Source organism: Athene noctua, chromosome 1 (assembly GCF_965140245.1).
Source record: "Athene noctua chromosome 1, bAthNoc1.hap1.1, whole genome shotgun sequence".
Taxonomy (NCBI): domain Eukaryota; kingdom Metazoa; phylum Chordata; class Aves; order Strigiformes; family Strigidae; genus Athene; species Athene noctua.
The window spans coordinates 181,399,028-181,415,652 of NC_134037.1; the positions used below are offsets into that span (position 1 = coordinate 181,399,028).

At 37.6% G+C, this 16,625-nt stretch overlaps 1 protein-coding gene across 5 annotated transcripts in view; it reads right to left on the bottom strand.

Moving 5' to 3' along the window:
• The window catches only part of GLRA2 (glycine receptor alpha 2), a 139,127-nt gene that overhangs the window by 105,395 nt on the left and 17,107 nt on the right, over positions 1-16,625 (bottom strand). For 2 of the 5 annotated variants that reach the window (XM_074906941.1, XM_074906923.1), the window contains exons 3-4: positions 10,195-10,262; positions 3,206-3,429 (exon numbers count right to left, since the gene is read on the bottom strand). In XM_074906941.1, coding sequence (XP_074763042.1) covers positions 3,206-3,429; positions 10,195-10,262 — 292 coding nt within the window. Of the gene's footprint in view, positions 1-3,205; positions 3,430-10,194; positions 10,263-10,358; positions 10,427-16,625 lie in introns of all 5 variants that reach the window. The other 3 variants (XM_074906932.1, XM_074906913.1, XM_074906950.1) reach the window with 2 other exon arrangements.

The following is a 16,625-nucleotide window of genomic DNA, read 5'->3' on the forward strand; positions in this document are numbered from 1 at the left end:
AATGTGAAGCTTCCTGTGAGGTTATTTTCAAAATTTTCCTGATGTCCCAGGTGTCCACAATGGGCCAGAGAAGGTACAATCCTTGCCTCTGGAACATAAAATCAGTGAAGCAGTGTATGCAATGAAAAATTCAGGTGTCATACAGAATGTGAGTGCCAGGAGGAGGATTCTCGGTATCATCACAGAGCACCGCGACTCCTTCAAAGTGCATAACCCTGCACAAAATCCAATCCATGCAGAGATCATTCAAGGCTTGGGAGCGGATGAGTCACAGACATCTAGGGATGACATTATGTAGGTTCTGCTTTTAACCCTCATTGTTTTTCCAGCATAGAAAATATGCACATCTTAAGCTAATTTTATTGAATGCTGCTATAACAAACTCCTCTTGTTGACTGCTCTCTCCAGAGGACTTAAAAATAAAAGTTATAGCTATTTAACTGTTTCACAGCTCAAAGAGTGCAACTGAGACTGATCTTGACTAAAGTGTAGTTGTTTGCTGAATATAACTTTTCTCTAACTGCTGACTTCTCAAAATACATGCACCTCTAAGAGCTGTTGTTACGTGTCCAGTGGCAATAGCATATTGAGCCTCCACAAGGTTCTAGTTCACCCTGCAGTACCCAAAGGTTCAGATGAGTTATCCAGATACAGAGCCTCAGGTTCTATATAGTATGTTTAGCATGCTATCTGAAATCAAAACAAATACCAAGGTAGTCATTTGAGCATGCAACAAATATCTAAAAACAGGTTTGTACTCCTAAGCTTACATGATTCATAGGTGTGTACATCGACAATCAACAGCTCTGGATCTATTTTCTATAACAGCTTCCAGAGAATTAAATACAGATCTAGGAGTCTGCAGACATAAGCGTCATAACTAATTATTCTAAGATAAACTGTGATGGAAATCTACCTCTTCCCTACCATCATCAGTAAACGCTGGATGACTTATCCCTCACTGAGAGAAGGAGGAAGAGCCTCATGCTTACCATGGGGTGAGATAATTCCCAGAACTAAACACTGCAGTGGAAGTAACACATGAGCCAGACCCCCATTTCCATGACTTATCTGAGCACCCATATCTTATACCAAGTGTCTTGTGTCTGAGATCTAGTTCTAGGTGACCTTCCAAATTCTTTTCAGAAAGGGCAGGATTGGCTTCTGACAGTGTTTAACAGCATAAGGCAGTTGTCCCTCCTGTGTAGCATATTTCCATGTTTTCAGTGCAGTGTACAGGGAAGAGGAATACCATTGTCATATAGTACACACACCTTGCTTCTTACCCATGAATTACTAGGAGCAGTTCGAACCTCACTTTATTCAGAGAGCAGTTTATGTGAGATTAACTTGACCTTGATTTTATTAAATTTGGAAATACCACAAAACAGCCTACATCACTATTTCTCAGACATGTTTGTGAAGTGCTTTAAACATTTACAGCACATTAAATGCTAAATGTTAAATATCATGATGTCAGGCAAAGTGCTTTTGGTGCAGTAGTGAAAATGGCAGCATCCTTGCACAACTAAAACTGGCAACACACAGATTCATCTAGCCTGGTATCTAAAGAATAAAACCTAGCTTTTCTAATTAATTCTGACTTCAAGTATCCATACCCTGGAAAGTTTTCTTCACTGTAAGGTACTAAAAAATTATATACCATGTTAGAGGCACCAGGCAAACTTCTGTTACTGTTGTGTGATACGAATGAGAAACAATGAGTTTTGCTTAGTACTTCAATTGGAATACTACTTACTCTGCTTCAGATTAATTTGCATTTGGGTGTGGGAATTTTACAAAAGTGATATAACAGCTCAAAATATTACTTATCCTGCACGGACAAATGTCAGGAAAATTATCCATTTGCCTTTAGAACAACAACCAACTGCACTGTTGCCTTCAATAAGATGGTGTCTGATGTCATTCAAACAAACAGATGAATTAATTTCTTTCCCAGGGTGAAACAAGAAATATTTGTAAGTGACAGCATAGTGACAGCGATATCACTCTGTTAGTACTACTTTCATCTTTGTATCCTGTTATTCTTTTCAAACTGTTCAGGTATGCTAATTTGAAACCTTGCTCCATAAACATTTATTTTCTACCCTGCTTAATCCATGCAAACTTTACTGGGATCTTATCAAGGAATTTTTACAAGGATGAAGTAAATGAAGGAAAGTGCCGTGTTATTATTTAATTTTTTAAGCATCCTAAAGAACACAGCTGTCCTGAACCTGGATCAATAATAATCCCTTAATGAAAATGCAGGTCACAAACAGAATGTCTAGTCAGAAACAACTACCTTCTAAACCAATCAGCCTTACAGGTGAATAAATTCACTAAGCAACCTGTTAAATACTATCATGTTTACTTTCCACAATGCAAGAAAGGCATAAGCTGACAAGCATTCCCAGGAACAAATAAAACACCGTAATTAACTTTTTAAAAACAAACGTAAGAGCAATAATGCAGTGGTTTACATCTTTAAATAACTATGCTAAGCAACTAATGAGGCACAGAAAACTGAATGTCAAATAAATACTGCAGATTATTTGCTGCTTTTTATGCCTGTGCAACGCAATTCTGATTCTCTGCATATGTACCATTTCATCAGGTCGTATAAAATCATGTTTTGTCAGTCTTTATTAATTCAGCCTAAATGCAGTCACATGACACACACTTCAATGCACTTAGTATTAAAAAACATTTTCCGTAATTCCAATTATTTTAAAATGTGAATAGATAAATGCGATTACCCAGTGACTGGCATGTCAAATTTATTGCATTTCAAACATGTTTTTACTTAAGGTGTTGAGCAGTCATTTAAAATACCCCCTTACTTTTAAATTGCAACCCACAAACTACTGAGGAGTTGGTTTCTTCTCTTTGTAAGAGCAGTGATTGAGCTAATACTAATGGGAATTACTGAGGCATACCATTACAGTTTTAGACAGTCTCAAGTTTCCAACAAGACTAAGTACTGCTGTGCTGCTTACAGACTATTTTGCAAAAAGTAAAAGCTTAGCAAAGGAATATATGCAAATTTTCATTCTACCCTAGTATGATTAAGTGTCATTTCAATTGTACAGATGGGACAACAAAAAATTAAATATGTACAGTATGTTCTGTAAGCATAGTTACATCCAGAAAAACAGGGAGTGAGTGGAAAGAAGACAAAGAGAAAAAAAAATAAATTGTTTACCTGATACTGTACAACACTTTTCCAGTTTTAGAAATCCTCAGCAACTTGTTGTCTGTTGTGACATCATGGAAGTTTGCTCCCTTCTCATTGGCAAAGAATAAATCTGGCTTCCAAATAGAGTCCAACATAGAAGGATCCAAATCGAGGGAATCATCAGGATATTCACTGTAAGCCAGACGTGAGTCGTTCCACTGCTGTCTCAAAAAAATGTTCACTCTGTAATCCTACAGAAATGCCATGTAAAAAAGGTTAATAAGCCACTTACTAAAACTGGAAGCCCACTTTAGCTTTCTTTATGCTCTATCAGCATTACAGCAAACATTTATGTTATCCTTTGAACATAAGAGTTGTCATTTGAAAATAAAGCAGTCTAAATGCTGTATTGAACCAAACAAACACAACTGGTATGTTTTCCAAATCAAAATTACTTCAGTGATGAAAAAAATATTAACTTCAACCTCCAATATTAAATATAACCCTCTTTCAAATGCTATGGAGTAACTCAGAGGTACTTAGAAAATCAAAAAAGCATTGCAGCTAGATATATACAAATTCAACAAAGAATCTATAAAACTACTAATTTAAATAAATTGCTTCCAATATGTAAATCAATTATATCTAATGTACTCATGAATGGTTGCTAATTCCAGTGAAGCCAGATTTGTATAGAAGAAATTAAACCAGCACTTCTTATTTACTGTTTGTATCCTTTTTCTGTCTACCGTATGCTTTTCTCTGTATGTTCCTTCATTCACTCCTCCCTCTCTGCATCCCATTAAAATTGTTCTAATTGCATTCTTCTGCACAATGGTCTGCTAGTCAGAACTGGGAAAGGCAGCAATTACTTAGAGGTTCATTTAGAAGCAACATTAATGCTGTGTCAAGAACTGGCTATTAAAGGAGAGTGTGAAAAGAGCTTTTAGGGTCTAAACTCTCTGGAGGGAATGGAAGGATGTTAATGCTTATTATCTTTATCTTGAATTTCCAAAGACAGCAAATAAGAGCTTCACCTCCCCTACCTTTACCCACTATTATGGCATATTTACCACATTTAACTTGCTTGTGAACACTCTTAGAAATACATCTACTCTTCCTCTAAAAGGAAAATATTTAACAAAATTTATGTCAATTGTATTCTCTGAAGAAATATGTTATCAAATAATTCTAGCAGCTGTACGGACCTCTCATGTTTAGGATTTGCTTTATGGTAGCCACAGTACATTAAAATGGCAGCACTGTGCTTTTGACTTGGAAAATGTATGAGCTGACCTGGGTTTAGTTAGGCCACTGAACTGCATAATCTGAAGAATTTATCATCCTTGAAATGTAAATAAATATTCTCACTCTGATGAGAGCTGCAGAAAGCAGTTCGCCCAATATGCAGACTCTGTGAATGAGCCTCTCCAAGCTTCAACATTTCCCACCCTTCATTCAGTGGGTTGGTGATGAGTTGTGCTGATGCCCTGACAGAGTATTTCTGACATCCAAACTGATCCAGTATTTTAACCCAATGGGACGATGTTTTACAATCTCACTAGGGATGTGATTTTTCTTGCTTTATTTATCATTTTCATTTTGGTGTTGGGTGGATGTGAGTCAAAACAGTAATGTCTGTTAATCGGAGCAAGACAGACCTGAGAGACATTTCAAGAACAGCACATTTTTTAAAGATACTTACTAAAGCCTGTGTCTGTTTTTCACAAGCCACTGTGCTTTTTATGTTAGCGTTGTTTCATATAGTTAAAAGATCAAATAGCTACTTGCAGTTCTGAGTTTACAAAATGTCTTCACATCTTGTGAGGATATACTAACCCTAAGCATACTTTCCCTTGTTTCCTGGTCTTAGAAACTGAGAGTGTCTTATGAGTTTGTATGGGACAGTTTTAGTTATAAATGCAGAAAAGCACTTGATTATCATTCTGCAGAAAAGAAGGCAGCAACCACTGATAGAATAAAATTGCTACAACTAGTTGTGCAACTGCCTTTAATTTTTCTTTGAAATAAGATACATAATGAAGTCTATGGAAAACAGGGATTTTTCCCCCCCATGACATAGAAATCATAAATAAGTCAAATCCGTAAATTGTTCAGAAATATCTAAAAATAAATGTACTTTCATTAACTTCAGTAGTTGGTGATTTAGACAACAAAAACCAGTCTGAAAAATCCTAATTCACAGGAGAGCTTGCATATGATGATATATATTATACCAAAAGCATAAATAATGCAAATAGGATTACACTGCCTTTTTCAATATGTACCTTCATAAACACATCAGAGCTATCACCCTGATACACTTAGAAATGCTTTCTCTCTTCAAGCTTTTTGTTGGAAGCAAACCAGCACTGAAACCTTTGTTTATGTCTGATAGGCTTTGCATATATATACGTATAGATATTTTAGTCAGAAATAAAAATATAATATAACATGCATATCACAAAACCATCATTACTTTTTTCTCCTATGGTTGTGGTATAAGCAGTTGAGAGGGATGTGTGTTTACACAGACCTAATCATGTGCAGAATTTTGAATGTACTTTTCCTGTGCTAACATTGTAACAATCTTCTGAAGAAAAATTCTCCTGAGAACAGTATCACAACATGGATCTCAGGCATACTACAGTGTGTATTTTGCAAGTTCCTCAGGGTAGAAGTGGGTGGACTGTAGTAATGCACTCCTACACGACCATGAGTACACCTGCTCCACAGATTCTTTCTGACAGCACCACTGCTCTGAATGAGGAGTGTGGACCTGAAGATTCAATCTCAGTTACAACACCAATGTCAGCAATAGCTCAAGACAACTTAGGTAAACAGTTTTCCTCTGTTCTCGAGTCATAGAATCAGAGTAATATTAACATACTAAAAGAATATTCATCTGATCAGTTTTAGTAGATTTGTCTGAAGTTTTAGGGACCTAATCCACAGATATACTTAGTTTGTGTTATAGGACTCTACACAGAAGTAGTGTTTCAGCAAATCCATGTCCACCAGATTCACTGCCTAGAGCTTCAGAAAATCTCTGGGTCACTTTGGTCTTGGGCACTGCTGTGGCAGGGAGGTGCAGGGGAGTCACACTCCCTCTTCAGTACTACTTTCTGTCTTTGAATTGACACTCATCTTAGATCTTAGCCTTCCTCCCATCTTCCCCTACAACAGCACTGATTGTCCAGGTGTTGAGTCGGATGTCTGAGGCAAACAGCAGACTTAGCTGTCCTTCCATGCATGGGAGGGCCTTGCCAAAGAGACTGTTCTCTAAATCCTAAATATGAATGCTAACTGAAAAGTCGTAGTTTAATGACCTATTTCAAGCCCATGTAACAGAAGAGCACTTGGTTATACCTAAGCATGCGATGTGTCCCCATTGGCTTCAGTGGGAGTACCTTATGCAGTTAACACTATACATGTGAATTAATCAGGACCTAACAACCTTATCTGCAATTATGTTTTTTCTAGTGGGAAGATAGTATCATACACACAGCCACAGATTTAAAATAAGCTTTTAAAATAATATCAATTTTTCTGCTAACATAAGTACTCAAAACACAACTGGAGTTTGATGCATTTACTCCAACAGAGAACCTGCTGCATAGTGTCAGTCATTGATTATACGGCATAATGACAATAATAATGTCCTCACAGTTAGTCATTTCTGTAATTAACAATTAACTCATCAATGTACAAACTGCTCTTAGCTTCTCCTACAGCTGATAGCTAAAAAATCCTGGTCATTAGCAACACTGAACATCTGAGTTCTTTGGGACTCTGCCCAGCCTGATGTAGATTACTCATCTATGATACTCAACTGCAGTCATGCTGTACAGTGAATTTTCTGCTGAATACTGCACGTGTGAATGTTTCCAAAAATAGATACAGACCTTACTGGCATAGCTGTTTTTTGGTGGGTTTTTTTTTCAGTGAAGTTACTCTGGAATGTCTTCTCTTTCTTTTCAAGTGAGGGCTTAAATGAAAGACGAATGAATCAATGAGGAAAATTTCTGACAATTCCATTTTGACTCTGGCCTTTTTTGTACTATTTTTGTTTTGGTATAATATATATCAATCTAGTATGGAAGAAAAACATTTCTTTTGGAGAAAAAAAAGAATTGTGATACTGTCCCATAGATGCAGAAAAACTAATACGTATGCATTTTGCTTCCCTAGATCTTTGGGAACAAAACTCATGAAGACTCTATTGAATTCATCCATTTGGAGAAAACCAGCACAAGATCCTGTTTTATTTCTGAATTAAAGGTTTTAGTTTTTAGAAGAACATGCCAGACATGAGTTGTGCTGGCCTTTCACAGAGAGATGAATTTCATCCTGGTGCCTGTCCCAATCAGAAAACAGAAGCTACTCCTGCTAACTTATTGAGACACTTATGGAATTTGGTAGATCTGGGACTGTAATCATGTTTACCATGTTCATTTCTCCTGCTGAAAGCTTCTCTGAGAAGGTTTTCATCTCCCAAGTTTCCAATGAGCTGCTCTAGATTGCCCAAGTTATATTCTGATAATGTCTCTTCACTACATATACATGGTTTCACCAAGAATTCCTGTCCTCTGAGAAAGGAGTGTCTCTATTGAATTTACAATCCAGAGTTTTAAATGAATGGTTTAGTTTTATGTCAAAACCATCAAGAGCCTTTTATACGGAAAAATGAATCCTAGAATTCAAACAAAACTCATTATTTATCACAAGGGATGACAACATTTTTACCACATGATTACATCTGTTTAGTCACACTAGTCATTAAAGAAGTGTCAGCATTAATAAAATGAATATCAAACCATTGAACAGCATGTAAGAGAAATCTCTTCCACACTTTAGGCAGGTATTATGAACAAAGCAAACTAAGAAAGCCAATAGTCTTTGTTTTCATCTGCTTGAATGTTTGGCTGTTTTCAGCAGAATGTGTTAATGAACATTGGAAAGGTGCACATTAACATATTTGATAAAAGGTAAAATGCAATGAGGGGATTTAATCAAAGCAATGAAGGAGTCTAATTAATGCAATCAGCATTAGGTCGTGCAAATATTTTCATTGAATGCCATCTTGTAAAGCCAGTGACGTGCAGGATTTTTGCTACTTAATGCTATGCTGATGCCTCTACATGCTAGGATCAACAGACATGGCTTGGTAAAAGAGGCTACATTCATAGCCATCTTCTGAGAATCCTTTAAACAAAGGAAAATAAATTTATTTTTTTTAAAAAAAAGAACATTAAGTCTGATGATCATTATGTTACATCAAGATATTATTTTCCTTGTAATTTTTAACTTTATTTCAGTTTTATTTTAAGGAGTTTTTAAAATATTACAGATATATACTCTAAAGCATTAATATATCTACTTTATAGCTCTGTACATTATAGCTTGTCATTTATAAAAGAGTCTTTTTTTAAGAAAGCAACCTGCCCTAGCAATAACTGGCTCTTTATCTCTAGAAAACATTAAATAACAGGGTGGGTTTTAAAATAAAAACACTTATAAGCAGAAGATTTTGTGTACTTACATTCCTTAGATACCACTTTCTAAAAGGATGGCATGAATTACAGTTAAAATTAAAGTATTTGAATATTAAAATAATTGTTTTGTTAAATATCTGCTCTTCCTTCATAATGCAAGGGTTGCAAGGTGGTATCTAACCCATTTTATAAAAAAAAAATATTTCTTTGGTATGCCTTAAATCTATTTGTGGGTAGTAAGCTCATTTTTATTTACCAAGAACTCAGTCCTAAAGGATGCTAAGCACTTACATTGCCTCTGGCTTCAGCAGATACAGAAATACCCAGACACTGTGTAGGAATCCCTGGAAAATGGGGTTGTGAAACTACATTCCAATTGTTTCCAAAGTGTCCTGAGGCAATGAAAGTAACTCTTGCAAACTTTCAATGAAGATGAGAGTACTCATTTTTGGTTTATTTTGTGGCAGCATGACTCGAAGTGTTCAAAGCTGGGATTTGTCACTAAACCCTTTCTAGAATTGGTTTAACCCACTTGTATATGAGCACCTGATAATTATTATGGCTTTATCACATTATTATAAGCAAGCCATCAAAAATGTCTCTCTGGACTAACTCCAGTAGTCAGGTCTGTATGTATGCTTGAATAACCCATCATTTTGTTAATGGTTTGAAAAAGATTTTTAAAATCAGCATCTTTTTAAATGGACTGAGAAAAAATATTTTTCATTTTTCTTAACAAATATTGAAAGAGAAATAAAATGTATTCCCATTTTTTTAGCTTGACTTTGTTAAACATAAAATTTGGCAATTTTAAAAAAATATCATATTGAAATGAAAAATTGAACTATTTATTTATATATATATATATATATATAAAAAAAAAATTGGAACTGACATTTTCTTTTTGACCTTGTTTTATTGACTGATAGTGTTCTCTGAATTCAGTCAAAATAAACATTTCAGTCAGCTGGGATCCCATCATCTCCCAGTACCAATTTAACCCTCAAAATACCCAAGTCTTCTATAACTATATGTTTTACTTATTTGACTCAAGTTATGCATTTACTTCAGTTACTGATGTGGCTGCAATTCACAGAGATAAGTTAAACAAGACTGTTCTGGTAGCTCTGTCAGCACAGTCTGCAGCAGCAGATAATTCAGCATGTGGTGTAAGACCCACTCAAAATATGGAGTACTTGGCGGGGAGCCCCACAGCTGAGCTCCAGCCACTCCTCTGCCTCTTCATTGCTAATAAAACCTGAAAAAGCTGGTTTGCACACACCTATATTTGCTGTCATTGCAGTCACTACAGACTATGGTGCTGTCACTACATCTGTACATTTAGACTTGGGTACTTGAGTTTAATAATTTTTATATATCTTCATATTTTATTTATTTTTTTTAATTCAGCTGGTAGACTTTTAGTAGCTTAATAACTTAGTAAGTGTCCCCACGCCCTGAGCATCTCTATATCACATCCCACGCCTTCACAAGATGGCTTCAATGACCAGTCCCACTCACCATTGTAGTTTCTGCTATTGAACCAAAGCTGTTGATAAATATGTTGCAGGTAACATTTACAGGAGGACCTGCAAGTTGAACAATAAATAGAAATATTGACAGGTTTTGTTCATGACATATATTAAGTATTGTTGTTCTCTTGCCAATGGCATCATAGCACTTACCATTGTGGTTTCTGTGACTGATCCAAAACTGTTGATAAAAATATTGCAAGTAACGTTTACTGGAGGACCTGTGGAATGCAATAAAAATGTTGCAATATACATAGAAACAAAGGTACAGATCCCTCAGCCTCCATACAATCTGGTACAGATGTGGCTGAAAACAAGTAGAAAGTGAGTTTTCCCAAACAGATCATGTAAATATCCATTAAAAAAAAAACCAACAAAAAAACAAAAAACAAAAACAAACCAACCACCACACCACCCATCAACACTAATTTAATTCACCTATTTTCATTGGAAGTTGTTACATAAATACACTGAGCTACATCTTTGCAGTTAAGGATTTATAAGAGTTTATGAGGGCATAAGTGTAATAGATTTTTCTTTATCCACAGTACCAGTGCAGAATATGTTTCAACATTGTAACCACTCCTCTCTCACTTCCTTCTTAGCTTAAAATTTTAAAATTATGTTTCCACACCTATTCTACTCTGTATGCAAAGGCTTGCTGCTGAAATTCCCAGCAAAGACTACTTTTCACACTGACTCCAGTCCACTGAAAAAAGAGAAGTATCTCTTCGTGTATCTGATCTGGAGATGTCTGCCTTGCCATAAACAAATATTTAGCAATATCTGTTCTAGCTTGACACAGCTTTCATTAAATAGCTATTTGTAATCTCTTCCCTCCCACCTCCTTTCCTGTTATTCAGCAGTCACTGACGTGTAGCAGAATGAATGGGGACTTAATATTCAATTAGTTGTCTATTAGCCTCCTAGTTTTTTCAGGCATGATGAAATAAACAGGGGTTCTCAAATGAATCAAAATAGATTAATGCTAAATGCCTGAATTTCAGTAACAGAAAAGTTGATACAAGCATTGAGTATCCAGTACTTTCTTCCTTCTTTTCTCATTATTATTTTAATGACATAATTTTCCTTGTATTAAAAAAAAAAAGTCAGTGTACAGAGTATAAATAACTACAGTTGGTTTCAAATTTAGATCTGAATTAACTTTACAAAAGATTGAAACATCATTATTTTCTTTTTTGAAACATGGAATGATAAAGTAATGTGCCCAGTGAAATCCAGCATACTATCATCTTCCCGAGTGCTAGACCACTCACATTCAAGGAAACAAGCATGTTGGTTTTGGGAAGAAAAAGCACAACAGTAATATCTTTTGAGGCTGTTAAGTTCTGATGCAGTGTGTTGTTCAACACAGGTTTTGCAACAATTGTTTTTTTTAAAAAAAAACACTTCCTTTTTGCATAGTGAATATGTTTTCACTTTCAACACCAAGCTGAAAAAAGTCAAATGGTCTGCTATTCTCCCTCCATAGAATCTTATTTTCCTGTTTACCTGATGATATTTCTACTAGCTGGACAGCTTGACCAACATATTATTCTACATCCAAGCAACAGAATTACTGAATCATTGAAGCTGGAAGGAACTTCTGGAGATCACCCAGTCCCCCTAGTCCATCTAGTCCCAGAGTAGGATCAGCTAAAGCAGGTTGTTCAGGACCATGCCATGTCAGATTTTGAATATCTCCAGGGATGGAGACTCCATAGCTTCTCTGGGCAACGCATGACAGTGTTCAGTTACCCTCACAGTAAAAGATTTTCTTATGTTTAAGTGGAATGTTCTGAGTTTGTTTGTGCCCACTGTCTCTTGTCCTGTAACTGGGCACCGAGAAGAATCTGGATCCTTCTTCTTTACTTACCGTCCATCAGATATTTATGCACATGGGTAAGAACCCCCCGAACTTTCTCTTCTCCAGGCTGAGTGGCCCCAGCAATCTCAGCTTCTTCATGTACTATAGATCCTCCGGTCTTTTAATCATCTTTGTGACCCTTTGCTGGGCCCATACAAGCAAGTCCATGTCTCTTTTGTACTGGAAAGCCCAGAGCTGGACCCAGCACTCCAGATGTTTCCCACCAGTGCTGAGCAGAGTGAAGTGTCCCCTCCCTCAGCCTGCTGTCAATGCTCTGCCTAATGCGGCCAAAAGGCTACTGGCCTTTGCTGCAAGGGCATATTGCAAGCTCATGTTCAACTTGGTGTCCACCAGGACTCCCATAGCCTTTTCTGCAAAGCTGCATTCCAGCTGGTCATATCCCAGATTGTTCCTTCCCAGGTGCAGGACCGCATTTGCCTTGGCTGAACACTGTGAGGCTCCTTTTGGCCCATTTCTGCAGCCTATCCAGGATGCTCTGAATGGCAGCATAACACTGTAGGGCATCAGCTATTCCTCTCAGTCTTGTATCTCCTGCAAACTTATTGAGAAAATTAATTGTATCCCAGCCAAAACCAGCACAAGGGTACACTCTGTCCGCTCATCCAGACAATTAATGAAGATGTTAAGAAATATTGGCCCAGTATTGACCCCTGCAGTACACAATAGTGACAGGCCTCCACCTGGCCAGTCACTTCGCGCTGCTGATCACAACCCTCTGAGCACAGCAATTCAGCCAGTTTTCCATGTATGTCACTGTCCATTTAACTAGTCTGTTCCAACAGTTTGTCTATGAGGATGTTGCGAGAGACAGTGCCAAAAGTCTTGCTACAGTTGAGATAAACAACATTCACTGCTCTCCCCTCATCCATGAAACCAGTCAAGTAATTGTAGAAGGTTATTGGTGTGGTCAGGAATTCCTTCCCCTTAAGAAATCTATGCTTACTACTCCTAGTCGTATTCCTGTCCTTCATATCTGCAAATGGTTTCAGGGAGAATTTGCTCCAGGCTTCGAGGTAAGACTATCCAGCCTTTAGTTCCTGGATCCTCCTCCCAATCATTCTTGAGCATAAAAGTAACTTTATTTTCCTGTTATGAGGAAACTCTTCCAGTCGCTGTGACCTTTCAAAGATAATTGAGTGGCCTCACAATGCCATCAGCCAGTTCCCTCAGAACTTTGCATGTTTCTTGTATGGTCCCATGGACTTGTCTGTGTCCAGTTTGCTTAAATGCTCTGTAGTCTGATTGTTTTCCTTGATCAACAGACTTTACGGACATGGGATTCCTGAAGACCAATCTTATCAGTAAAGACTGAGGTGAAGGAGGCATTGAGTGTCTTGGCATTTTCCCATGTTCTTTGTCAATGATTTTTTAATCTCATGGTGCTGTCTTGCAAAAGCTGCCATATGTGAGTACCTCAGCTTTCAACTCCTGAGTTCCAGCAGAACCTAGTAAACACACCTATGTTAGGAAAACATGTTTAACTATGTGAGGAAATATGCTACCACACAACAGACTGAAGTTCAGATGTACACTAAGTAGATACATGCAAGGCAACCATATCTTGCAACAAAACTAATATCTCCCTCCATGTATCTACTCAGTTGTATAACGTCTTTTACTTGTCTTCTGCTGGTAGATTTGAAATAGTATAAGAACTCAGTAAACTCAGTAGAAAATAGATGTACTGGGTCTGGCTGAGCTGGAATTGGTTTTCCCCTATAGCAGCCCTCATGGTGCTGTGGTTTATGCTGGGAGCTGTCAGGGTGTTGGTAGCACCCTGGTGTTGTGGCTACTGCTGAGCAGTGCTTACACAGCACCAAGGCTCTCTCCGACATTTCCCCCCCAGTGGGACGGGGTGGGCAAGATCTTGGGAGGGGACACAGCCAGGACAGCTGACCCGAACCGACCAAAGGGATATTCCAGACCGTGTGACGTCTGCTCAGTATAAAGCTGGGAGAAAGGAGGAAGGGGGTGGGGTCACCCTTGGTCCTCCGAGGCAACCACTACATGTATCGGAGCCATGGTCCTGAGAAGGATCGACATTGCCTCTTCATGGAAGTAGAGAATAAATCTGTTTGCTTTTGCTTCTGTGCACGAACCTTTGCTTATATTAAAACTGCTTTTGTTTTACCCACAAGGGTTGGTTTATCTTATTTTCTTTCGCCTCTTTGCCCTGTTGAGAAACAAGGGGAAAAGAGGGGGGAAGTGACAGAGAGACTTGGTGGATACCTGGCATTTAGCCAAAGTCAAACCATCACAATAGAGAAGATCTGGTTTGTGACTACCTGAGGAATCTGAATAGGCATAAGTCTATGGAACCTGATGAGATATATCCAGGTGTCCCAAGGGAATTGGCTAATGTAGTTGCCAGGCCACTCTCCATGATATTTTAAAAGTCATAACAGGGACAAACTTTATAGCAGGGCCTCTAGCAATAGGACAAAGAGTAATGGTTTTAAACTGAAAGAGGGTAGATTTAGACTAGATATAAGGAAGGAATTTTTTACTGTGAGGGTGGAGAAACACTGGAACAGGTTGCCCAGAGAGGTGGTAGATGTCCCATCCCTGGCAACACTGTCAGGTTGGACGGGGCTCTGAGACACCCGATCTAGTTGGAGATGACCCTGCTCATTTCAGGGTGGTTGGACTAGATGACCTTTAAAGTTCCCTCCTTACACAAATTATTCTATGATTATGATTCTATGGCACTTTTCATTCTCAGAGTTTTCTGGAAAGAGCTTTATTGGTGAGATATCATCAGTTCAATATTTTCTGATCATTTATATTTTTTTATAATCATCCAGTTTCATGCAAGATTTACAACCGAATAAGGACAAAAGATACTTATCAGAGGATCATAAAAAAATAACATTTGATCATATAACTTACAGATCTTAAGCTAAAAGTCCAACTTTCTCTTAAAGTCAATCTGCTAGTGATGGGTTTTCTAAATGTGCATAGGAAACATGAGCCAAATGGAGTAAAGAAAAAGATAACTAACTGAGCACTGAATGCTTTTATTCTTTTTTTTACTGATCTTTTTTTTTCTTTGTTGATATTATTCCAGTGGGAAAAGGGTGTATAAGTTTTATACATCTTAAGGAAGAAATGCATTTTAAAGAGGGCACACAGCATCATTTTTTCCAATGAAACATTTCACGCACTCCATCCTGTAAGATTTTTCTAATCTTATAGTTCATTTAAAATGAAAGCAGTAAACTTCTACGAAGTATAGTCAACATATTGGGAACATAATCTAACACTTTTCAAAGGCAATGGAAACATTTAATTTTACTGCCCCAAATCTAAAAAAAGTTAACATTACCTCTAAAAAATTAGGCAAAGTATACTTTATTATGAAAGCCTTTTTTCCCCTTAGTTTTCCTTTTGTGACCTCTAATACAACAGGGTAACAGTCTAGATGCCTTTCAGGCACATTCTAGATAATGAAAGTGTTTTTTAAGTCACAAGGAAAATGTCTGCTTCTTGAAAGGACTCAGAAAAAAACCCCGAACCAAACCCAAAACAGGCAGCTAATGCTCAGATCCACCAGAAAGTAGATGGTATTCTGAGAAACAGCTGAACTAAGATATCACTTCTGTTCCCTGCAGCTCTCAGCCCCCTGCTTCCCCAGAGGGTCTGCTGCTGCTGCCAGTTGACAGGACTCTCCCATACACTACGTTCTTGAAAAGCCCTGGCATTATAATGTGTCATACACCTCCTGTGACTTTAGGGCACTTACCACTTACAGAAAGTCCTCAGCACTCATCTGCTCACCTTACCGACAATAAATGTGAATATACCAAATATTGCCCTGAATTTGCTGTGGCATATTGCCTCATAACTCCTGTACCGAAAGTAGCTGTATCTGGCTACCTTCTAGCTAGAGAGTGAATCTTTTCCTTGTCAGCTGCCAGATGGGGTGAATCCATCCCAATGTGTGGGAGAGTCCCCATGCTGAGTGATGAGTGCTGAGAGATGTACGCTGAGCCCCATCCAGCTGCTAACTGTCGCTTTTGCTGAATATTCTCCAGTATTGATAACACAGCCCCAAAGCTTCCTTCATTGGGTAGGTTCTTGAGAAAATTTACTTTTACTCTTGCTTTGGAGATTATCCTAACTGCAACTAATCATATCTGTATTCTCACATTCACCCCAGTTCTGCCTTTTTGGTGCAGAGTTTCCAGGCTGCACCTCACAGCGTTTTTCTCTTCACATTAATTTCAGCCTTATAGCTAAAATGTCCTTAGTGGGAATATAAGCATACAAGAGATTTAAAATGATACCTGTGCACTAGTCAATTTTGTTTGATATGTGTATTTATGAAGGGGTTTTGTAATGCAAATTAAAATACAGTACACACACACACAGAACTGTGGGCAAAGCAGAGATGTTGAAGCAAAAATGAGGGATAATGAGGCAGAACCACTTCATGGAATGACAGCAAATATATTGGCAAGATATTTACAGATCTGTGAAGAATCTTGTGTCTTTCTCTTTATGTAGTATTTTTTGATCTACCTTCTGACTTT